The 23,692-nt window shown below is 38.7% G+C and overlaps 2 protein-coding genes across 3 annotated transcripts in view; both read right to left on the minus strand.

Moving 5' to 3' along the window:
• The window catches only part of LOC308391296 (vesicle-fusing ATPase-like), a 28,529-nt gene extending 15,392 nt beyond the window's left edge, over nucleotides 1–13,137 (minus strand). Inside the window, exons 1-9 of the mRNA XM_080873874.1 lie at nucleotides 13,025–13,137; nucleotides 9,861–9,946; nucleotides 9,012–9,108; nucleotides 7,004–7,043; nucleotides 4,041–4,207; nucleotides 3,712–3,819; nucleotides 3,408–3,483; nucleotides 2,834–2,989; nucleotides 135–334 (exon numbers count right to left, since the gene is read on the minus strand). Coding sequence (XP_080730000.1) covers nucleotides 135–334; nucleotides 2,834–2,989; nucleotides 3,408–3,483; nucleotides 3,712–3,819; nucleotides 4,041–4,207; nucleotides 7,004–7,043; nucleotides 9,012–9,108; nucleotides 9,861–9,946; nucleotides 13,025–13,036 — 942 coding nt within the window. The 5' untranslated portion in view covers nucleotides 13,037–13,137. The remainder of the gene's footprint in view (nucleotides 1–134; nucleotides 335–2,833; nucleotides 2,990–3,407; nucleotides 3,484–3,711; nucleotides 3,820–4,040; nucleotides 4,208–7,003; nucleotides 7,044–9,011; nucleotides 9,109–9,860; nucleotides 9,947–13,024) is intronic.
• Nucleotides 13,138–14,821: 1,684 nt separating this feature from the next.
• psmd11b (proteasome 26S subunit, non-ATPase 11b) lies at nucleotides 14,822–23,265 on the minus strand. Of its 2 annotated transcripts, none has more exons than XM_080874039.1 (13): nucleotides 23,144–23,265; nucleotides 21,979–22,080; nucleotides 21,245–21,441; nucleotides 20,278–20,335; nucleotides 19,791–19,985; nucleotides 18,038–18,182; nucleotides 17,886–17,946; nucleotides 17,454–17,516; nucleotides 17,075–17,200; nucleotides 16,319–16,354; nucleotides 16,161–16,212; nucleotides 15,929–16,071; nucleotides 14,822–15,834 (listed from the first exon to the last, which is right to left on the minus strand). In XM_080874039.1, exons 1-12 carry the CDS (start codon nucleotides 23,232–23,234, stop codon nucleotides 15,929–15,931), a joined length of 1,269 nt encoding a protein of 422 aa, XP_080730165.1. In that variant the 5' UTR covers nucleotides 23,235–23,265; the 3' UTR covers nucleotides 14,822–15,834. The 2 variants fall into 2 exon arrangements, with proteins under 2 accessions (XP_080730165.1, XP_080730164.1); XM_080874038.1 differs by having other exon boundaries at nucleotides 14,822–15,839.
• Nucleotides 23,266–23,692: the final 427 nt, after the last annotated feature.

The following is a 23,692-nucleotide window of genomic DNA, read 5'->3' on the forward strand; positions in this document are numbered from 1 at the left end:
CAATATTACTTGGAAGCTGCAACAAAACAGACTCGTTTATTAATACAAACAGGACTTTTATGTTTGCTCTGCTTTGGTAAGCTGGCTCTGTTGTGGAAGAACAATACAAAATGTACATCGTGTCCTATTCTCACCCTCTTCTGTTCATCCTCTGCATCTGCAAACAGCTTCCTGATGTTCGCCTCAGACTCTCCCACATACTTGTTGAGAATCTCAGGGCCGTTGACGATCTTTGGCTCCCGGGCCTTCAGCATCTTGCCAATCTGTCGTGCCATCAGGGTTTTACCACAGCCTGGGGGCCCGTACAGCAGGATTCCCTTCACATGTTTACAGCCTGGAGACAGATGGACAAGCAGAGGAGAGGAGCTGATGTTAAACCGAGCACCCACAGTTCACTTTAACAGCTAGAAAATGAGTAGAAATCAGTGGCAAAATGCATAAATTGTATCATATGTTTCCAAAACAGTTACCTATTTAAACAGATGTCTGCATAAGAATGTGCTAAATCTATTCACAAAGGGATAAGGGATTTGATACCAGAAGTTATCTGGTTTCTGTCTGCAGTCCAGGTTGTATTGATCAGCCACATTTGAGTAGGCTCTGGCTGCAAACAGGTAAACAGTCCGTGGAGAACTACGTTGCTGAAATGCAAATTCAAAACCACTAATGTTTTAGCTTTATTTTAGCTGTGTTTAAATATATATATATGCACTAGTAAACATAGACAAGCAAAAGAACAGGAAGTCTTGGCCTGGAAATCTGCTAGTTACACTGGAGAGCCCAGAGGTTACGTAAGAAGGATGACCAATGGCTTCTCCAGTTAAAAGAAAATAATAATTCAACAGGAGAAGGCATTTGCTTTAAGTGTTGTTCATTACCCAAGATTTCGGACAATAATTTAGCTTTATACAATGTAGCAGCTGCAAAATGTTGGCATACACCCTAGTATTGTGGTGTATTATCGCTCTGTCGTCATTCTCAAGCTTAATATTCAATCCTTCGTAAGAAGTTGGCTATATGTTAGCCTTTTATAGAAATGATCTTAATGGATTACTTTTTTGTTGACTGAGAAGGGACGCCCTGCAAAGTTTTAGTCAGCCAGTAAGGTGTTAGTGTTAGGTGATGAAGTTTCTATAGTTTGTCTACAGATATTAACAAGAAGCTGAAATATGAATTTAGTTTTCTTAAGAAATACAGCCATTTTTGACCTTTCCCCCTTTGACTGGGGGGTAAATGTGTGATGAACATGAACAGAGTAGAGTAGGCATTCTTTGCAATTCCTACTCTACCTCACCTCCATTGATGCACATTCATATCACCTTAAAATATCTTGAGCTGCTGTTAATTTTAAGATTATGAACTTAATGATCAGACCAAGGAGCAGAAGTGTAAGCCGTATAATTCCAGCACTTAAGATTTCCTTCAAAGACTTGCTTCTTCTCCAAGAAGATCATGCGTGGAATCCATGAGCTCTCCACTCGGTAATGTTTACAGTGTGGCTCTTTTAAATGGCCTTTTGCACCTGGTTAATGACATTTAGCTCAGACTAATTGAGAGGCCACAGATAACCATCTGAGTTGCCATTTGGCCTGCTGAGGGAAAAGCGGCCCAGTCTGACAGGTGAGAGCGTAGAGACGAGGGGGTTGGCTTCTCTTGCAAGGTGGGGAGAAGTGATGTGGTTGTGTCGGGTTTGGAAGAGCAAGCACTGAAGCTTCTCTCAGTCTGCTTCACCTCTCTGGGAGCAAAGGGGAGACAAGGTGAAGCTCTCGGCATCTCAGGCACACACACATCATGTGTGACGTATGCACGCATATTGCCGCTCTGTCAGCACCTGCACCGCCTGCTCCCCACGCCTGCCAATTACCACTTTACCTTTTGCTGGGTGCGCTATCAGGACATGCCATCTCATTAGAACATCCAGCTGGGCACAGCCAAAGGCCAATCCCTGCACACAACCAACTGTTTAAAGGTCAGCTCGCACACTGCTGGACACTGCCGCTCTTAGCTCTGCAGGTATGGAGAGTCTGGGAAACTCATGTAAAGTGTATATTTGCCATGCTTTGGGGGTCCTTACAGCAGGTTTTCACAAGACTGTTAGCTTCTTGGAGCAAGGATTAGGACAGATGTGTGTGAATGCGTGTGAGAAGCGAGGGTTTGCGTATTAGTCACAAAGACCGCCTGATGGCTTTCATTAGAATGAGCTGCTGTCCTTTTGGCAGCAGCTGGGGGTTGCCGATTCAGGTAATGCTGCTGCATTTCTCAGAGGAATTATTCGACGTTATGTTTGTGTTACGTCGACGAAAGGATTAAACACAAGCTGAATGTAATAACTGAAAACACTGATTACATTTAGCATGAGTAATCTCTTTAATCTGATGAACAGTGGAAGAAATACTGAGACAGAGAAAAACAGTGATTATTAGGATTGATTTTTTCTTTCCACATTTTGGTTGTTAATGTTCATCAAGTATGGACAAATGCACTCATATCGAGTGACTATGAAATTCTTTGACAAAACACTGAGGATCAGTGCTTTATCACTCCAAATGGGATGATAATTTAAAAAATGAACTCCATATTAGAGCCAATAAGAGTAGAAACAGTTTAGACAGTAACATCATCATGAAACAGTTTCCTGAGATCATAGATGAAGTAAGAAATAGGGTCATTTTTTCATAGATTTTGACACAACCGAACTTCTTTTTGTTGGCCAGTTATGGCCTCATCACACAGATGTCTTAAATCATCATCAGACTTTAAGCATGGCAGTATAAAAAGTGGAAAAAGAGCCACAAACAAATGAATACGTGATGACAAAACCAGGGGGGCTTACCCATCTGTTCAACTATGTCTGGAGGGAACACTCGGGAGGCGAAGGCTCTCCGGAAGATGTCCGAAAACTCCTTGTCAAGGCCGCCAATGCCCATCCTCTCAAAGTTCCAGTCTGGGCTAATAATAGACTGACGTGACTCTCGAGTCTTAGATTTCCCTGAAGGGTAAAACATAAAAATGTTTATTATTCACTCAACAGTACACTTAATTCCTTTTTCCTCCGTTTGTTAGTGTCTTAGACGTTGCAAGCTTTATTTTGATGTGCATCAAAGTTAATTAAAATTTTAAAATGTAACTTTAAACTCTCCTTGAGCCAGTTTTGGTTTCTGTATTTAAAGTATTGCATTAATAAGTCACCCAATGCCTTTAAACCCCAAAGGCCAAGCTAAGTGAGTGAAGTGTGCCCCCTTGTGGTACTTTAGAGAATTGCTTCAGATGTAGTTAATGTAGATGTATGTAAATGCAGGTGTAACAGGTGTAGTGGTTTTAGCAGTCACATTTGCACTTTGTATTAAGTGTAGGCATATGAGAATCTATTTTTACAATGAGAGAAAAAGTAAAAGTCCGACACTCACCGGCCAGGATTACGGATGAGTTCTCTGCTTTCTCAAAAATCACCTGACTGTTTGCCACCAACAAACCAATGTCAATCTAAAGAAACAAGCAAAAGTAAGATGATAACTGGCTTGAGACACTGCCCTGTTTTCACTGCCTCAATAACAGCATCAACCTGTTTGAAATCAACATTCAGGTACAACATCTGGCCCTTTAACTACCTGAGAAGGTTTAAGATAAACTGTATGGATTAAAATTAATAGCTACCATGGTATATAGGTGAGTGAACATCAAGGGACAGCATTAAAAATATTCTCCAGATACCTTCTGTTTCTTCCCAGAACCATGTCCTCCCCTCAGGATGCTGGGGTCCATGGCCTCCATATCTTTAACCACCAAGATGAACAGCTTTTCGCAGAAACTCAACACGAGCTGGTTTTAAAAAAGAAGATACATGCACAGGACAAAACGAACAAAAACACACATAGATAATCAGTTTAACAAGCACACACACATTTAAGTAGTAAACAAGTTTAAATGATCACATATTTACTCTTAAATTTATGTGTAAAGGTGTTACTAAGCTTCATTTTAAAACTGGTCTCCGGTTTTGTTTTAGAATCAGTATTTAAAGTGTTAAAGCCAAAAAGCACCTGCTGGCCAACACTGAAGGCCTGGTTGTTGAAGCTCTGGAGAACCTCAGCAGCCATCTTGTCTGTGTCGTAGGCCTTGCTGTCTGCATGCTTCTTCTGCAGGAAGTCGATTTCCACGGTCATGCTGCTTACACACTGTTTGGACTTGTCAAACGTGTAGTTTGACACTGTGATGGCAGAAAAGAACAAAATGAAAGCACAAAGTATTTCTCGTTAACCTGAATCATTGCTCATGGGCACTGTAGTGGGGAGCTGGCAGACTATTTAACGCTGGATGTGACAGTTGGTATTTTTGCAAACAGCTAAAGTAATGTTTGAAAAAGTGTAGGACTGTAGTGCATGTGTAAAAATGTTTATTATATCACCTAATAAAGCTGTCCGAATAATAAAAATCACTTTATTTGTATAGCAGTTTTCAAAACACAAAGTTACATTGAAGATAATACTTCATAGTGAACAAGTGAGGAAACAGTTGCCAATTCATATATCCACCATGTAAAGCGCAACATTAGAATTTGTCTGGAGTCATGTTATTTGGATAGAAGTCAGTGCTTCTCTTGTTCCATCTTGTTATTTAGCTCCTCGACTCTTTCCAAACACTGATCCCAAATGATTTATTATGCCTGCTGATGTAAACGAAAAAGGAGAAACTTTCAAAAAAGACATCATGAAAGCTGTTTTTATCACCACCGTTGCCTAAAAACATTTCAATCTGTTATGACATTAGTAGCTTTACTAAAACTAAAAAACTGTACTAAACTGTCTGTTTGAAAAGGCTATGAAGCCTAACAAAATGTAAATAAAAGCAGAATAAACTGATGTGCAAAACCACAAGTTTCAGATGCAATTTTGCAAACCTGAGCCATGCTGCCATGTTCTTTGTAAATAGAGGAGGCAACACTTCCAAAGAAGAATGTGCTAGGTCTCTTCCTGGGAACACTGGCAACTGTTTAGAGTTTTCCACTTGTGAATAATCTTTCTCACTGCAGAATGATGGACTTCAAAATGTGCCGGAATGTGAAAATTGACTTTTTTTAACCACTCCCAGATTGATGAGCAGTTACAGTTGATTACTGCTGGCATCATTCCTCCTTTGCATTTTGTTAACACCTAAAGTGTCCAGAACAGCAAACTGATAAAATGTTGCTTTTATAAAGCTGATTAGCAACACAGGGCAGTAAAATATACCTAGTTTTTTGCACATTGCCTCTGCATTTGGCTTAGTTTTTATTAAATAAGCAATAAGAAATGCAATATGTAGTTTTTTTGCAGTTGATATGAGGTTTTATTTACCTAATTTTAAGACCTGCTAAGCACCAGGTTACTTATTACGTTCTGATAGGTATAACTTTAGAATTTAAAGAGAGTGTTGCTATATCTACTAGTATCCCTCTCATCTCTTGTTAAATGCTAACTAAATAGCTGAATTTGAGCTCATTAGTGCATATGGAGGGATAACCACATCACTAGCTCCTCGTTAGCAGCCAGCAGCTCCTTCAGCCTTTAATGTGAGAAACCAAATGAAATCCAGGCAGCTCCTGAATTAGATATGATCCATCATCCCCTTTCACTCTAAACTGAATCTCTTCAAACTGCTGCTATCTCGTTATGAAAATGAGATAGTCTGCAAGTAGCGTGCTGATATTTCCACTGCTGCCAGGTAGTGGAAATATCCACATTCAATATGCCCAAATTAATCATAGTCACTAGAAGACACTGCTACCACATTTATATTCATTATGAAAATGATTTGAATGATTAAATACATGGTAGGTTTAAATACCAAAACATAGTGATTTGATGAATAAGAATACGTGAAGAATAAGAGTAAGGGCTTTCATGTTTTTCACGGGGATCAAATTTTAAAACTATGACGACATTTATTCTTTTCTTCCCCCCAAATCAAGTAAGACGCACCACTTTAGCCGAGGGGGCTAAGTAAAAATATCTATCAAAGGAAAGTCTTCCTCTTTCACTGGATGCTGGCTAGCCTCTGTGACAGATATGCAGAGGCAACACCTACACATATTGTTAAACTGTCTTTCAATCTGCCGGGCAAATCATATTCCCTCATTCCTTCCTGACACTTGAATAATAGCTATACCCTCTAACCTCACGCACAATTAGAAATCTGTATGATAAGACCATCAGAAGTTAGCACAGTGAGAAAGACTGCAGTGTGCAGTCAGAAGTATGCACGCTACATCAAAGAACCCTCAAGGTCCCTGCTAGTGCTTCTTATCTGGTTGCCAGTGACTCTAAAGGTATTCACTTCTATGAGAGAAATACTGAAACTCTGTTGATAAATACACAACCATGTAACAGTAGCAATCACAAAAGGTTTTGTGTTAGACCTTTCAGAATATACTGAAACCTCTTTACACAAAACTCAGGCTAAAGTCAGAGGTGTTTTTAGACTGGTGGTGCACTGGTTTCATTAGTTTGGCTCTCTTTAATGGGCCCTATGTGGCTTGTGAACTAAAATGAGTTTCACACCTATTTACTATAGCAATCATTAGTCTATGCACCCTGTACATATATGTAAGAAACTTTTACTGAGAGCTGCTCATAAGAGAAATTATCCATATTTTATCAGAATTTATCTTAATTATCAGCTATATCAGTATAACTGCATTCTAAAGCCTCGAGAATAACAGGATGAAAAAAGGATGAAAATGCAGAGATTTCTGTCAATCTTGTGTACTGTCTCACAAATTCATCCCCAATATGAACCAGGAAAAATGAAGTGAACACTTTATTACTTATTTATGAGGTATCACATATCTGTAAAGTGAAGATGGGCTTCTTTCTCCAGAAGTAGTCAGATGGGGAGAAAACAAATTAACAAAAAGCCAAAAAAAAACTTCATGTTTTGTATTCATTTTGCTCTGCTGCCCCCAAGTGGCCAAATGTGGAAAGCTTTAAATAAAAAATGCATTGAAAAGATTAAATCTTCAACTCACCTTCAATCTCTTGTCCAATTATTATGCCTGCCCATTTTCTCTGTGAACAAAGAGAAGTGATTGATTTAGTTCCACGCCTTATCATTTGCTCTTAAAAAGTGACGCACTATGGCAACAACCTTGCTAACATTTAGCAGTCTAAAAGGCACTAACATTTCCTACGAAGCTACCACACAGAAAACATCACTGCACGTTTCACAGTGCAACATTCCTCTGCGAGATGGTCTTATTTCACAAAACTCCACTGAAATACATCACTCGTGTCTTTGATGGGCAACTAGCCATTTTTATTTGAGACAGCAGGCAGACTCAGTTTCCATGTTTTAAATGGTCATTCAGTAAGTATAATTCTTGTGGTAAAATAAGACCATTTTGAGGGGGTTTCAGTAGTACCTGTGTGCGGTCGTAGCTGCCAAGTTTATAGATGGAAGAAGAGCAGGCAGAGAGAGGCAAGGCAAAAAGAGGAAAAAGCAGGAACAGACAGTTTGAGACAAACAAAGAGGTCCATGCAAAGAGCTCTCAAACTACCACAGTTTTTAAGTTTACTTGTCAGAATATCAGATTGCAAACTGCTATGAAGATTAAAAGAGCAATACACAACAATATGCTTTGTTGAACACCATCAAAGTGTTTTCATGCATTTTTTTAATAAGTGGAAGTTATCTATGACACAAATTTGTGTCTGTTGCTGCTCACTGTGTCCCAAACAGTGCATTGTTTTAGTTTCCATGCTGGTCAGCTTGGTCATGTGACTACTGCAATCTACTGTAGGTAATGAGCTGTGGCTCAGGAACTCATAGAAACCTCTCATCCAAAACACTGAGCTATTTATTACTGATTAAAAACATCAATCGGTCAAAAGGTGAAAATGTTGAAGTGTTTTACTAAGTTTCCTCAAAACTACAGCAGCTCCTGACGCAGGTTACCTCTGCTTTTAAATACGTGCTAGGAAGTCACATTTTCCAGTCAATCACTCTAATCACTGCTGTACACCTAACAGCTCACCTGCTGCTTTTGTTCAAAATACAGTATATACCATCAATAAAACAGAAAAAGTACACTCTGTCAAGTCTAAGGTTTTACATTTCAGGACATAATAAATGATCTATTCTACAGCAGGTCTTAAAGTTAGGTAAATGCAACCTCAGATGAACAGAAACACATCATAAATTACACTATGTAATTATTATTTAACAAAAAATAAACAATGGAGAAGCAGCGTGTGTAATTACCCCTGATGATTTAGTATCTGTTGGACAGATGGCCTCACATGTAAAACCTGAATACTTTTGTATGTAAAGAAGTTCATGGTCAACTCAATGACTGCGAGGTGCTCAGGTTGGCTGAAAAACAAGCCCCCCCCCCCTCATGAGGTGTTGTTACTGATATCCACTATTTAGTTTTTGCCAAAGTAGCACTGTACATCATGGGTAAACATCTCCGCTTTACCTGTGCAAAGGACATTGCTCCAGAATCCTTATGGGTTGTTCACATATAAATTTGCAAACTTGAGCCATGCTGCTGTTTACTTTTTGGAGAGAAGAGGCTTTCTTTTGGCAGCACTTCCAAACAAGTCATACTTGTTCACTCTTTCTCCAATGGTGCTGTCATGAACCTTAACATTTAACATGCTAGCTGAGGCCTGTACAGTCTGAGGTAGATCTCTTGGGTTATTTTGCTGTTTCTTTGAGCATTGCACGGTCTGATAATTAATTTTGCACAGACTGTTTCTGCATTTTAACTTTATTCATTTATGACACATTTATTTAAGTCATGTTTTATAGTTTATCTGAGTTTGTTTTTACCCAATTTAAGACCTGCTAACGTCCTCCTGACATCTACAACCTTTGAATTTAAAGACGCTGTACTTACAGAAAACAGTCGTGGTAAAAAAGTATCGGTAAAAATACCGAGATATCATATTTGCAGGAAATACATCAAGGAACTGAGTAATCAGTGACAACATGCAGCCAAGGATCATCTGAAACTCTCAAACATTTAAGCCTACCTGAGCCTGACTGAAGGCGATGGTGTTGATGTTCACACTGGAATGCGGCTTCAAGGTGAAAACATACTTGTGGGCTGAATTGTGCACAATCACGTGTCTGCATCGAGACGAAGAATTAGAAGGAAAGCAAACATGAAGCAAATACTTGAAACAAACAAAATCCCATTACTTTTTTTTGTCTTGACAAAGGTTTTCAAACAAGATACCTTGGCTTGAGTTACGAATGAAGTCATATATTATAAATGTAATGGTAACATGTTTGACTGTCCTTCACAGAAGCACCTAACATGTTTACGTTAATTGTCTTTGATGAATTTATGATTATAAACTGAATGATGGACAGTTCATTCTTGGCCTTTTAACAGCATAACAACAACAGTTTGTATCTATTTTACTTTAAGTTGTATCTTACTGGATTAATCAGACCATGACTCAGAAAATTCCATGGACATACAAACATCCATCCCATAATGGGGTCTGTTAACTGGGTCTGTCCATCTACTACAGGGCTGCCCAATCCCAGTCCACAAGAGCTACTATCCTGCAGCTTTTAGATGCATCCCTACTCCAACACAGCTGAATCAAATGGTTTGATTACCTCTTCAGCATGCCATCATGTTTGGCAAAGGCCTGATAACAAGCCATTCATTTGATTCAGGTGTGTGGGAACAAGGATGCATCTAAAAGCTGCAGGACGGTAGCTCTCGAGGACCGGGATTGGGCACCCCTGATCTACTAGAACGTCAAAAATCTGAATGCAGACATCACTATCAGCTGATACATAAACCCACTGGTTTGACGAAACTAGACACACAGCCTGTGTAGATGCACACCAAAAATCTGACTCACTGTTCAAAATGTTGATCCTTGTCACTGACGATAGCACAGTTGGTGAGCGACAATTCGTCTGACGGGCATCGAGCCGTTTGCATAACCTGAACAGAGAAAAAAAAATGTGACTTTGCAAAAGACAATAAATACAAATAAAAGCATTTCTCAAGTTATGTCTTTACATCACTTGTGTTGGTTTTGTGTAGAAAAACCACAGGGTAAAAGGTTTGGTCGGCCTATGGTCATACATGACACAAAAAGGAATCAGATCATCACACTTGGCCAGACTAATTGTAAATTAATTAATTAAATTTTGCAACTTAGCTAAAACTGTTAGCACATTACCTCACTTCTTTTACCAGTTAAAGGTATCATGGGGAAAGTGACATGATAATTTGTATTATTTCCTTCCTTTTTGGATTTACCCAGCTGAATTTAACAGCATAGAAGCACACGTGTGCTGTCATGGCTGAACCAAGAAGCCTTTTATTGCTAGTATTAATGAAGTGTGCCTTCAAATTTTGGTTTAGTGCACCCTAATCTTTAAAAAGGTTTAAAACTAGCAGTCCAATGCACCACGGGCCTGTACAATCTTTTTTTTCTGTGCTGGTAGGTTTTTTCCTGTCAGTTGCACTATGCAAAGCAATGATGTCAAAGCCACAGCAGAACATTAACTTTCTGCACACCTGAGTCACGTGCATGCATGCTTTTTTTTACTACTCTCTTTGCGTAGCCTAGTCAACTCTTAGACTGGCCTTGAAGAATCATTTTGTACTGTAATTGCACACTAGGTTTGCAGCTCAGTGATCTTTATGACTCCACATCAGGCTGTTGTGTAAAAAAATAATTATGAAACTATGAAAACAGAAAATGTCTCAAGGCAAATTCATACAAAAGTCTTTATACTGACACACACAGGCTGCGTAGCAAAAAAAAAAAACATTACCAAACCAAATTACTGTAGAAACAAAATCTTGAAAATTACAAGAAAACCCCCATCTCATTACATCCTTCTTAGAAAGCGACCAAGATTTAACCTGCTTTCATCTCAAATATCCAAAAAGATGATTAAGTGCTGACCTAGATCTAAAAACGTTAATCTTGGCCTACTTTGAGCATTTCAGGAAGTAGGCTTTCTTGTGCCTTTTAGCTCTCCTGATAATCTCAGATTGTCAGTCTATCCGAGGTCAAAAGTATTAAGAATTGTTATTTTTTTGGCGAGTTGTTGGTGATAATAAGAACTGTTTTAGGTTTGTTCATTGAAAAAGGGAAAACAATAGCAGGAAGGTGTCTTGGCCCATGTTCAGTGGGCCGCCTCCCCTTCCTCTCTGAACAAAAAGAGTACTAAAGTACCAAAAAAAGCCTAAAAAAGCCTCTGAGACTGAAGAAGTCACCTGGATGAATCATGAAATGTTTCTCCCATTGAAAACACTACGTCCAGGTGAACAGACTCAATTTTATTGTACAGCAGAAAGGTGACATGGCATGTAAAACCATACTTGACTCACATTTGCAACTACACTCAGTATCTATTATAAGATTTAGCCCAAGAGGCCTCTGTTTTTCTCAGCAATAAGTTTGATGACAGAACAGCAGTGAAGCTTACTGTCAATATGGGTGTAGTTAACAACTTAGCTCCACACAGCAAACAGTGACCGCGATGTTGAACTGGGGGAATGAAAGAACATGTTTTTCTAGAGTCCACAGCAGCCCTCACTTCTGTTATCAACATTCAAGACGTTTACTGGGAAAAATCTGATAAAAGTCCTTTAGCAAACCATCTGTTTAACGAGCTTAAACAAGAAGATAATTGATCTTTCCTCTTACTCTCATCCAGCGGCACTTTGTTTTACACAGCTACAGCAAAACTGACTAAAAACTAAGGCTGTGTGTACGCAGACAAAATGCACATTTACATGTTGCACTGGCTGAGAACAGCCCATTCTTTCTCTTTTTGACAGTAACACCTGTACTATGCCGAGGTGAATCTAAACGGCGATCACTACATTAATTTTAAAGCTATGGTTACTAATATTTTGCGCATGAATTATGCTATAGTATTAACTGTATTAAATACAACTTGACTATAATGCATCAGATTCTCTCACGTCTTGACAGAGATGCCTTCAAATACACTAAATTTTATTAATATAGCCTAGTAGTTCTTTTCCAGTATTACTGATCAAAACATTTAGAATACACACACATTAATACAGTACTTTTAATGCTAAACTATTGTATAGAGTTTTTTCTCTTACAATGCTGATATGTCTGCAGCAGCAGGGTTGCTATTAAAGGTGCATCTTATTTTGCAAAATCAGCGGCTGTGCTGTTAACGCCTCCCCTTACAAATACACTTGTAGCAAGATTGGGAAATCCTGGGTTAACTTAATGAGATGATGACCAGCTTCATGTGACTGCTTAGTCTGATTGACATGTCAGGGGTGAATCCAGACAAAGGAAACATACCCTGGATATACTAACCTTACTTTCAATTACAGGCCCCAGTACCTAAGCAAATATATTACTGCATATAACAAAAATGCTGCTGAAATGTGTTTGTTTCATGTGTGTGAATTAATATATAGGATGATATATTAGAATATCACACTTTTAAAATCACCAAATACCCTATATCTCTGAAAAGCCCTATACCCAGTAACATGGGGCTTTTCAGGCTTAATTACTGGTTAATTGAAAGTAGCTAAAGTATTAGTAAAAATGCAATTTTTAACACTGAGTTAAAAGTAAGTTTGGGCTTTCAGTAAACGTTTCTCTTTATGTGCCTTTCTTGTTCCCTTTTACCCATTAAACACCGCAACACTTCCTTCATTTCACTTCAGAGACACATCCAACCCTGAACAGCAGGTTTTTTATATCGAGGCTAAAAACACAGCTAAACAGCCCAAATATGGCAAATGTTACTTATAATAATTCACAGGTGGGAAACAAAAACAGCTGCATGAATGCTGAGTTTCACACTGGTCATAAGATACTCCATTTGTCTTCCGGGCTGCCTACGAAGTTATGAATGACAACTGAATCTGCCACACAGCTAGTGCTGTGCTGGCTCACTGTCCGAGTACAAACCCCCCTGCAGTCCTCTAAGTGTACTTCCGGCTTATTCTTCAATATTTTCCGCTCCAAGTGTACTTCTGAGTCTGAGCTTCAAATAAACTCACCCGTGTAGACATCACTGTGGGCTGTTTTTGTTTTTTATCCTACTTCTGGTAAAACTCTGCATCAAGCTTCCGCTGACAGAGGTAAACGCACAGACTGACGTCGAAGGAGGCGGGATTTCAACACGTACTGTAACGTCATCACGCAAGCGACGGGAAGCTTGTTTCTGAAATCCTTAGACACCCATAAAAGTGATCTTCTCCCAGGTTGGATTGCTCCAAGGTGACAAAAAAAAGGCTGTGTCAGATAATAGATAAAACGAAATCTTTTCTATATGGGGAAAAATGATCCACAATAACATTAGGCTGGGTTTAGACTTAGTTTTAGATTACAGTCTTCAGTTTTTATTATGCCTGTGTTTTCCTTTCATATTAGAAACCCTCAGAAATTTCAAACTGGGATGTTATTTAGGGATATCAAAAGTTATGTAGCCCTTGGACCAGGCTTATCTGGTCCTAAGTCCAGCTATAATAAAACAATGGCGTTGAAGAAATAAATGTTTTAGGAAATCAGATATTAAAATGTCAATTTGTGGATTATACAACATTGTAATTTGCAATATAAAGGTGAAAACACATATTAAACATATAGGCATTATTATCATTGGGAACAAGAATTATGGGAGAAAAGAACAAATAAACAAAAAAATGTGGCTAAAATGTAAATGTGCTTAGTCAGATGGATTGTGGATTCTGTGAAGAAGATAAAGTGTGAAACTTTTTTGTTTTGTTTTCTCAAAATAGTTTCTGTAGCTGAAGAACTCAGTGCAGTAGAGCAATGTTCGGATGTGGTGGAGGGGAGAGATTTACATCACGGACGTGCAGCCAACAAATCTGCAGGAAGTGTTGATATGATGCGGTAATGTCAGTATTGACCAAAATATCTGAGGATTGTTTCCAGCAGCTTGTTCCACCTGTGCTACTTAGCAATAAGGCTGTTTTTAAGGGAAAATGCATATGTAAGTGTCCAGTGAGTGTATGATCTGTCTGCTCTGGGAATCATATCGTTTCCACATGAAAAACTTCTAATAAAGAACTACTATAAATGTGCAATTTGATAACCACGTCTTGTTCTATGAGTTATAAAAACTTAAATATAACTGCCTTCAAATCACGTGGACAGCAGAAAACTATTTATGAAAACATAAGCTGGAAAACAAGATGCTTAAATTTCAAAGGCAAATGGAAATCTTTATTTCAGATGTGGAAAATCTGTTAAAAAAAAAAAAAAATCTGTAGAAATGCTGCGAGGGGATCCAAAGTTACTCATAATGATGCAGTATTTGATCTGGAACTCTTAATTATCATGACAGCTACAGTAACGACTTGTGCTTCTTGTTTTTTGAGGAAAAGAAATAAATCTTGCTTAGAATCATAGAAAAGGTTAATTCAATGTGATAAAACAAATTACCTTTAGTGAAAAAAAAAAAAAGCAAAATGAAAATCAAAGCCATTAGAAAAAATGGATTTAATGCCCTTTGATGTAAAGTTGTTACTGACAGAGCAGCACACAAAAGTGTAGTCTTGTTCTTAGGGTGTTAACATCTCCATTTTGGGAGTAATTTTAATTTTTTAAATGTAAACACCTCTTCTTTTAAAAAAAAAAAAAAAAAAAGACATTTGCTATCGTATACATCATCTGGGATACTCTACCATCATTAAATGCATGTCAGAGAATTTTGCAACATGAAACACCAGCCTACTAACCACCTCATGCAGCTTTGTGGTTAACAAACTAGCTCCATTGGCCCAAATTATCAACTTTTTTTTTTCTTTTTTGCAAGAGACAAGACAAAATCCTTAAAATACAAAATATTTATTTTCGAAAATGTCTTTATAAGAGAAAAACAAAACGAGAAAAGAAAAAAAAAATCAAAAACCAAATCAAAACCATACAAATTGTTTGGTTGCTAGCATACCACACTAGTGCTAGGAACTAACAATGGAGAACTGTTCACCCGGGTTAACTCACAGACGCTCAGAGGCGATGATCTCCACCTCTACCCTGCGATCTCATTGCATCCAAACACTGAGGCAAACAGAAGCGCCGAAAACATGGCACTAGTGGTGAAATGGCATCCTGTCTGTTCTAGAAACGTATAATAGCAGGAGGGGCAGACGTGGCAACCATCTGATTTCCTTTTTAAAAAAAAAAAAGAAAAAAGAAAAAAAAGAAACACAAAAGCCAAAAACAAAGAAAGTGTTTAATACATATCTGAAATACAGAGGGGACTAACTGTTGGCATTGATATGGCGAGGAGGAGGAGGGAAAAAAAAAAAAAAAAAAAAAAGAGCTAGAGGGAGCTCTTGGGCTAAAAATCAGCACTCCAAGGAGCATCCCAACCTTCCAAAAACTGAACAGTGTGCTTCTGAAAGATATGGAGGAGGAAGAGAAAGCCTCGCAGAGCCCGAGGCCACAGAGGTCAAAGTTGCACCTTTGAGGTTGCAGTGGAGTCAGCTTTAAGGCTTGGCAGGCCGAACCTTACAGCAGATATAAACATATATATATTCTTAAACCTTTCCATCTTTTTTTATTGTGGTTGTACAATATTCCCTGATGGCCTGATATGGCCGCTGAGTGTTATACAGAATCCTGAAGAGATATCAAAATTAAAAAGAATAAAAAGAAAAGGAAAAAAAAAAAGTGATGAAATTGTCCGTGGAGGAGGGGTAGAGAGGGGGGAGGGTTTGATGTTGGGGGATCCTGTTTTGTTGCAGTTTGTGAGACTTCCTGTTGCTCTCCCTTGTCCCCTCTGAAAATGTTGCACACGCTGGTCAAACACACAGTTTCTCCATCTCACTGCTGCAGTGATCTGCTCTGAGGGGGTTTAAAAAAGAAGAAGAAAAATAGATTTAGACGAGAGAAAGAAGACTGCACATATAACCGAATCCTTTAATTTTACTCACCTATGTCAGCTTCTTGGCTTTGTTGTAAAGCGAATCCACGACTTTGCTCATGTTCTGAATTGTTTCCAAAGCTGCTTCGTATGTTTTGTCCACTGGGGGTTCTTCAAATATGATCAAAACACCTTCACCTTGGTCGAGGATTCCTAAGGCGGCGTGCAAAAAAACAGTATTACAGCAGACTGCCGAGTATAGCTTTGCAAAATACTTTTTTTTAATACAACAACGCAATTACCGTGAAACTTTTTGTCCAGAATCATTTGTGATAATTTCCTCTCAACATCGCCCTAAAGAGATAAAGATGAGGAATTAAAAATGAGCTGATACACAAGACTGAATGTTAGCTTAAAAAAATTTAAATAAATAATAAATCCAAAATGCAGCAACACTTACCTTAGATAGTTTGATTAGACCTGATATGTGTTCTATCTGAAAACCGAAGGACACAAATTAAATACAGATCTTAATTATACATTTTTCAGTTGTAATGATGAAGAACAAACAATAACATCAGTCTGTACTAGTATTAAGTAATAGACCTGTTGCAGTCACGCAGACTTCAGCTTCTATTGTTTGATAGAAATACGCAGTATAAACTGTATGATTAGCACAAGAGTTAAATCAAATAGAAAGGCTTTTAATGTAGCTGCCTCATCATGCTAATAGTCCACAGTGTGTCCGTGTGCCATTTCTGGATATTGCAGGGTTTCTCCAGGATCACTCAAACTGATATACCTTTGGGAAATAAGGTGATGCATCTAAAATATATTCACTCAGTTAAGCAGTGACTCTAGAGAGAAAGATGCCAGTATCTCCCAAAGTTTTCACCAAAATGAAAGTGTAATAAACCAAACAGCAGGGGAGGGGGAAGCATTATTGCTTGTAAAATCAAGCTTTCAGGCCAAGAGATGGTATCGCATTAACTCAGAAAAGCAGAGGGTGGCTTATATGGCTGCCAGGGCAACAAAGTCTGCTAGCGGCTGTATTTACAATGATCCCCCATGTTATGAGATGTTTTTTCTTCAAAGACACAAATACAACTTTACTTTTCAGCAAATGTAAAGTTTTAGGACTGATTGGTAAAAGTTTTCACATTTTGTATTACAGTGGTGGGTTTCCTATATACACCTGAGCCTTGCATGTTCTCACCTGCACTCTGGAAAATGGTTCAATGACTCGGATGAGGTTTTGTTCCAGCAGGTTGTCGTACAGCTTGGCCAGGTGAGTGTTGATGATTGGGTCGTCCCGCAGCTCTGCTCTGTACTCTGTGAGGGCCTGGAACATGCCAAACTCTGACTTAGGAAAACTTTAAATTGTCAAATAACAAGGAGGCAGCTTACGACACAAAACGTCAAGGTTTTAATCCTTCAAAATGAAAATCGAGGACCTAATGTTAACTTCTGAGTGTGTCACCTCACCCTCAGCTGACAAATGTGAGGCCAAAGAGACCATAATGACAAAATGTGTGTTTCTTTATCTTTATCTAAAGCCACCGGGCAAAATTTGACAATGCTAAAGGCATTCTTACCTTTTCAAAATCTGCTAATGATCTGTTCTTGCTGGCCTGGGCTACACATTTCAATGCTTCTGTCTACAAACAGAAAGATGAGAAAAAAATATTAGTAATGTTTTTATCAAGAAAAAAAACATTAATGAAGCACCCACACAAAACTAAGAAATATCTGGTAGTTACAGTGAAGGTCATTTTCTTCTGAAACACACCAAGACATTTATTTAAATTCAAATATCATCAAAGATTTGAGTAAAATTCTGCAGCACTCGCACAAAAACTGTGTGCTTCACTTAAATAACATGTTTATTACACCTTTGCACACTAAAGCTGCTGCTTTGTGAATAATCCACAACTGATATTTCTATTTTATTTAGTTCAAAAGGTGGTTTGCAGCATTTGTGATTCTTTCCGTGTTTGGGTAAAAATCCAATGACAGCTTGTACTTGCCTGTCTGCCTGCGTATCTGAGGGCCAGTTTACCGCTGATCAGGGCTTGTACCTCCTCTGGCCTGAAAGAGTCAAGTAATAAATACATTCATTAGACATTTAAAGAGTGTTTAGTACCACGTATTACTGTAAAACAGTATAAGTACTACTTACGAGTTGAGTACAATTTTGCACAGGAGCATGTATTTGAGTGCTGTGATGGCTCTGGGGCTGTCGATTGAGTCGTAACCCTCGAAGGCCTCAAAGAAGTAGGAGTAGGCCGTCTTCCAGTCTTTTTCCTCTGCTGCATGGATGATCCCTGCACCAGAGATGGCACAGCATGACAGTTACCATTTCACTCAAAAACAAAAACCCACAACAGTGAAGTATGTGATGCTTCAACAAAAACTCGGAGCGCCGAGGCTGCCATATGACTGCATGACTCCAAAGAGTATTAAAACCACCATGTGCTGAGCTTCTCTGGGCGTTGCCCGACATGGACAACTTAATCATAACGCTGGAAAGTACAAAAGAAATGATCATGTTGTGTCATTTTTTTCAGGTCATATTGTGTTATGCAGCTAAGTCTAAGAATTTAGTCAGCCATCCTGTAATCAGGAATTTAGCAGTTTGATCCCAAGCACCTCAAAGTCTGTATTTTGCCATGTAGACAAAACACTGAAAGTCAAAAACATCCCAGATGTGTCATGAGTATGTATGCAATCGTAAAATGGCTGCCTGAATGCAGCTTTTGGTGCAAACTGCTTTAAACTGTTTATAAGACTAGAAAAGCTCTACTGTATTCATCCACTCCGCCATTTATATCCATGAATAAATATGATAAGATCATGCCTCCAAGCTCTTCTGGCTTCAACATCAGAAACTGTATGGTTTTCACATACTCATAACCGTTAGAGGCACTGGAGATCAAATCTAAATTTGTCATACACCTGTCGAGAAAAGACCTGCTTTATGTTATTAAAACACAAAATAATTATTAATAAGGGTAAAAATTCTTGATGGTGCAGCACTGTCTACATCAACATTTTATTACTCTAAACCACCATAACTTCATTCAACTTAAGAATAGAAAAATGTGCCTTTTTTGTAAATAAAGCTGAAACTAAGAAAAAGGAAAAAAGGCCAGAAAATTACCATTTACTATGAGATCCTATCAAACAATATTAAACTCTAGAAAAGGGCATCTCGTCAAAGATTTATGGCATGCCTGGCACCTGCTCAATGACTGAACCAAAAGAGGACAACATGGTAGACATCAGGCACTAATTTTCCACATATCCAACTTTTGCAATCGAATGACATAAAAGATTCTATCAATGACAAAGTCTGAATTTTTGCATGGTAGTGTTGCAGGAAAGGATGGCTTAAAAAGCCAGAAAACTGTGCCGATCTCACATCGTCATAGCATCTGCTGACATCAGTCCTTTCCCCTCCTCTGAACAACTAAGTTGTTCTTTTTACTGTAAAAATGTGAAACTAACCCTTGCAACATTTTTCAAGCATCATCAGTGTTAAATCTGACACCTTTTTTTTCACTAGTTATTCAGAGGGACTGTTTAGGCTGATTATTACTTTTTCTCAATCAGTATCGGATCATTTTGTTTTTACTGAGCAGAGCATGGATGATGTACCTTCAGGCAGAGGTATAATATTATGTAGTCTGTTCAGTTACCTTCTACAATGGATGAGCACACCATTCATTAGCTGTTATATCCATCTGCCTTATTAACCGTTTCAGCCCCATGCAAGAAATATTCAGCAGTAATCAGCCGGTCAAGTGTGAACCTGGCCTTTACAATCCCACATCTTTATGAATAAAAAAATGAAGGAAAAAAAATTGTCTCCCATTTTTTGATAATTCGCCCAGACAGAAAGTTATTCCAGGTAAGACTTTGGTAACTCTTACCTGACTGCATGTCCAGAGCTGCCTGGAGCTTTGGAGGACAGTAAATGGCGTTGGCGGTGGTTCTGGCTGAAGTGAGGGCTGCGCGGGCCTTGGGCAGGTTACTGAGGGCGTGGTATGTCTTACTTTCAAGCAGCTGCACCTCAACCAGAAGAGCTTTGTCATCCATCTTTTTCAGCTCCTGGAGCAGCTGGGAGCCTGAGGGTAAGAGGGCAAATCTGGGTTAATATCGTGTACGCCAGCTTCTGCAATAACTTTGATCAAAATTATGTAATTGCCTGGGGATGAATGCGCAATTATAGTGCTGATATGTGCTGCTCAATTTCCTCCCACAACCCCTTATTTATGAAGTATTTTAGTCAAGCATTAACTTTTTAAATGTAGCACTAGAAGAATGAAAGACTTCTTGCCAAATATCTTGGTGGTAGAAAACAGACATTGCAATTCACCCAAAACATAAAAATGTTAAAAAGGATCTCTAAACACTCACCGAGAGCCAAGGCCTCCTGGTATCTTTTGGTGTCAAAATAGAGCGAGATCAGTCGTGCCTGAAAGAACAAGAAGCTGTTAGATGAGCAGAGAACAGCAGCAACAGCTGTGACATGGAAGCAGTTATAAGAAACAACTAATGACAGAATCGTACCCTTTATTAATTCCATCAGAGTAATCTTAACTTCTACAGCATTTTGATGATGAAAACATCTGGTTGTAACTGGTATCAAACTGTTTCTTGCAGGTATCATATCGAGCTCCGCACTGAGCATCAAGAAATCACACCGTGAGCATTTTATTAGCTTTCCAATAATTGCTGTAAATTACAACTACAACTGTCATCCTCTTCAGGCAAAGGTAAAGAATTCTTAGGTTTCCTGTTTTCATCCAGGTTCATCTCAGAGTCACAGTGGTGGTGTTGCACAACCAATCGCTCCATCATTATCTGTCTGAAATCACAGCGTCTCCCACTCCATGAGTCAGAACGCATTAAATCTGATCTCTCCCACAGCTGCTATTTATGTTTGGGATATCATATTTCTTTGTTTTCACTATCATTACTCATAAACTGTGTTCCATGTCAGCACTAAGTGAGGTCAGGTGGGAGGACAAATATATCAGCTAGCAATAACTTCATTTATGACAAATCCAATAACCATCTTTATACTCCTCTTCTATCAGAATGGCACAGTTCATGTACTGCAATTTGTTGCTTTTACTACTCTGGAGGTCTTTACTATCAAACTTCCAAAATACAAAATAATCCCCCACTTAATCCAGTTATCTTTCCCCTTCCTTTTATAAAGTAGAAAGGCCACATCTGGTGTAAAAGTGATAGAGTTCAGAAAAAAAGACTTCGTAGTACTGTTTTAACACTTTTCTGCTCTCATACGTGGTGTGGACAAAGTATGTATGGGCTTACACATTTTAGGGTTTTTACAAGCCTATGCTAGACATCTTTTTACCTCCAGAGCTTGTCGTAGGAAGGTCCTCTTCTCAGCCTTGGCCCATTCAATGCATTCAAGACACAGCTCCACCTCCTGCCCCGTTGCTGCTTCCATGTCAAGGAATAGATCTAACAGAGAGCGGACGAGCCGAGCCGCCTTGGCCTTACTGATGGACATCAGGAAAGGCCTCACAAATTTCAGGAGTCCACCAAGTTCTGTGGACAAAAACAAGAAAAACTTATTCAAAACTTTAAGAGCAAAAACATATATATGACAACATCTCTTAGTCTGAGCAGCGCCCTGCAACAGGTTTAGGGAAAACTTATTTTGTTAACCCTGAAATGAGGAAAACTGAGTTTTTTTGTTGCAAAAAGACGTATAACCTAAACAGATTGTGAACCTAACTTGCTCACTGGCAGGTTTTCTCTCTGGCACCTCCTGCTGCACCTAAAGCAGCTATAAGAGCTCTTATCAGATCAGCACAAGTTCACACTACAAATGCTGAAATCTCAGTGAGATATTCTTACTAGATGTAACCATTATCTGTATGGTTTATATTTTTATATTCAGTTGATGTAACTTGAATTTCACCCCTGTCAGATGAGCTTTTCTGGAAGCTTAACTTTTCTCATGTTAGAGTAAATCAATTCCGACTTTAAGTCTAGACTCACAGTTTACTGAAACTGTTTTCTGGAACAGGACCCAGGTTTTAGCCAAACATAAAATGTACACAGAATGTCTTTGAACATTACCTGCAGCTTGTCCCGTTTTTGCCAGCAGTGTGCCCAGCTCCAAGATGCTTTGTTCTTTAACTCTAACCGCTTCCTCATCGTTCTCTTGAACATCTCTTCTCACTGATAAACAGAACAAGTTCACGTGAGAAAAAAAAATATTAAAATATAACTATGAGGCAAGTAAATTTACAAACATGCATAGTGATCCACACTTTATTATAACAATACACAGTCCCATCTTGTGATTTGTCATGTGACATAAACAGTTTAACCAAAAATAATTAAATAAATAAAATTAAATTTTCTTGGTTCCATAAAATCCTCAATAACAAAATCTTTTGAAATACTTTTGAAATGCCAAAGCTGTGCAGGACAAAACTGAGATATCTTAGTCCCATCACCATCTCCAAAATCCAACTAATTTACTAAAGAAAACAATCCTGAGGGAAACAGTCAATTTGTGGCTTAATAACTAAGAAATAATTTTGCCCCTTTGAGCAGTTTCAGGGGAATTGAGCATTTAATAATTTCAGCACTGATACTAGAGATATACAGGTGGAAAGAACATAAGTTCCTTAGAGGTAAACAAGAGAAAATGACATCTTGCCAGCTAGTAGGGCTGGTGTGACAAGGCAGATTGGGGACAGCTATGTCTGTTGTGGGAAATGTAAGAACTCTTTACCACTACTCGTGTGTTTACACCATCATTTAGTTATTTATAGAGGTAGAGCTGATTATGAAACAGGTTATAGGTCCTCTCGCTTTATAAGGTAGCTGCTTTTCACTGTGTTGTTGAGAGGCTTTTGATAACAGGCTAATGATGTTAGCCTCAACACTAACTATGCTAACATGACAGTCTTTAGTTGGGTCAATGACAACTGTGCTCAGTGTCACAGCTCCAACACACACACAGTGGAACTCATGCACAATTCTGACAACCACCAACAGACACATTCCATGGCTAGGCCTAGAGTTAGCAACGGTGCTAACGAGCTAACATCCACCAGCTAGCAATTCCCGTTAGCCACCGTTCTACAGTGAGTCAGCACGGCACACCACCGGCTCCAGCTATTCAAAGCCACTAGCTACATGCTAACCCCGCCGCCTCACACTAACTGTAAAATCATTCATTACAGCAGTGAATGGGATGATATTCACCTCAAAACACCAGCCTAAGACTCACCTATTGAATGTAGGATGTCGATAGAGGCGTTGCGATCCGTGCTAATGAGAGACTGAGCTCTCTGAAACTCAACCACCGCTGCAGCCGCCATCTTCCTTATTCAAATGCTGCCTGAATGAAAAATACGTGCGGGGACTACGTTACCAAACGCCTGTGACGCCACTGTACATCTTGCATGTCGGGATTGAAAGGAATAATGGGAAATGTAGTCATCAAATTCCTTTGTTGCAGTATTAAAAACATAAATAGAAACTAGTTCTTATTTCTGCCCATGACAATTTTCTCCCCACAATAACTGAGAATCTTGGATCCATTTCGTCTTCACTTCTACCAGCTGTGAGAAATTAATGTTAATTCAGTTTTTTTTTAACCTTGACTACAGTTTTTAGAGGTCTGTTTATTTTTCTGTTTTATTTTCTATTCAGTTTTAAAGTTCAGTTTAAAATGTGATCCCTTTCAGAGAGCTCCGTGGCTAAATGCCGCCCTAAGAACGATCATCCCTAATGATGCGCGCAGGCTGTGCTATTCTGAGATCAGTTTGGGAGACAG

The sequence above is a fragment of the Rhamphochromis sp. 'chilingali' genome, assembly GCF_963969265.1.
Source record: "Rhamphochromis sp. 'chilingali' genome assembly, chromosome: 22".
NCBI lineage: Eukaryota > Metazoa > Chordata > Actinopteri > Cichliformes > Cichlidae > Rhamphochromis > Rhamphochromis sp. 'chilingali'.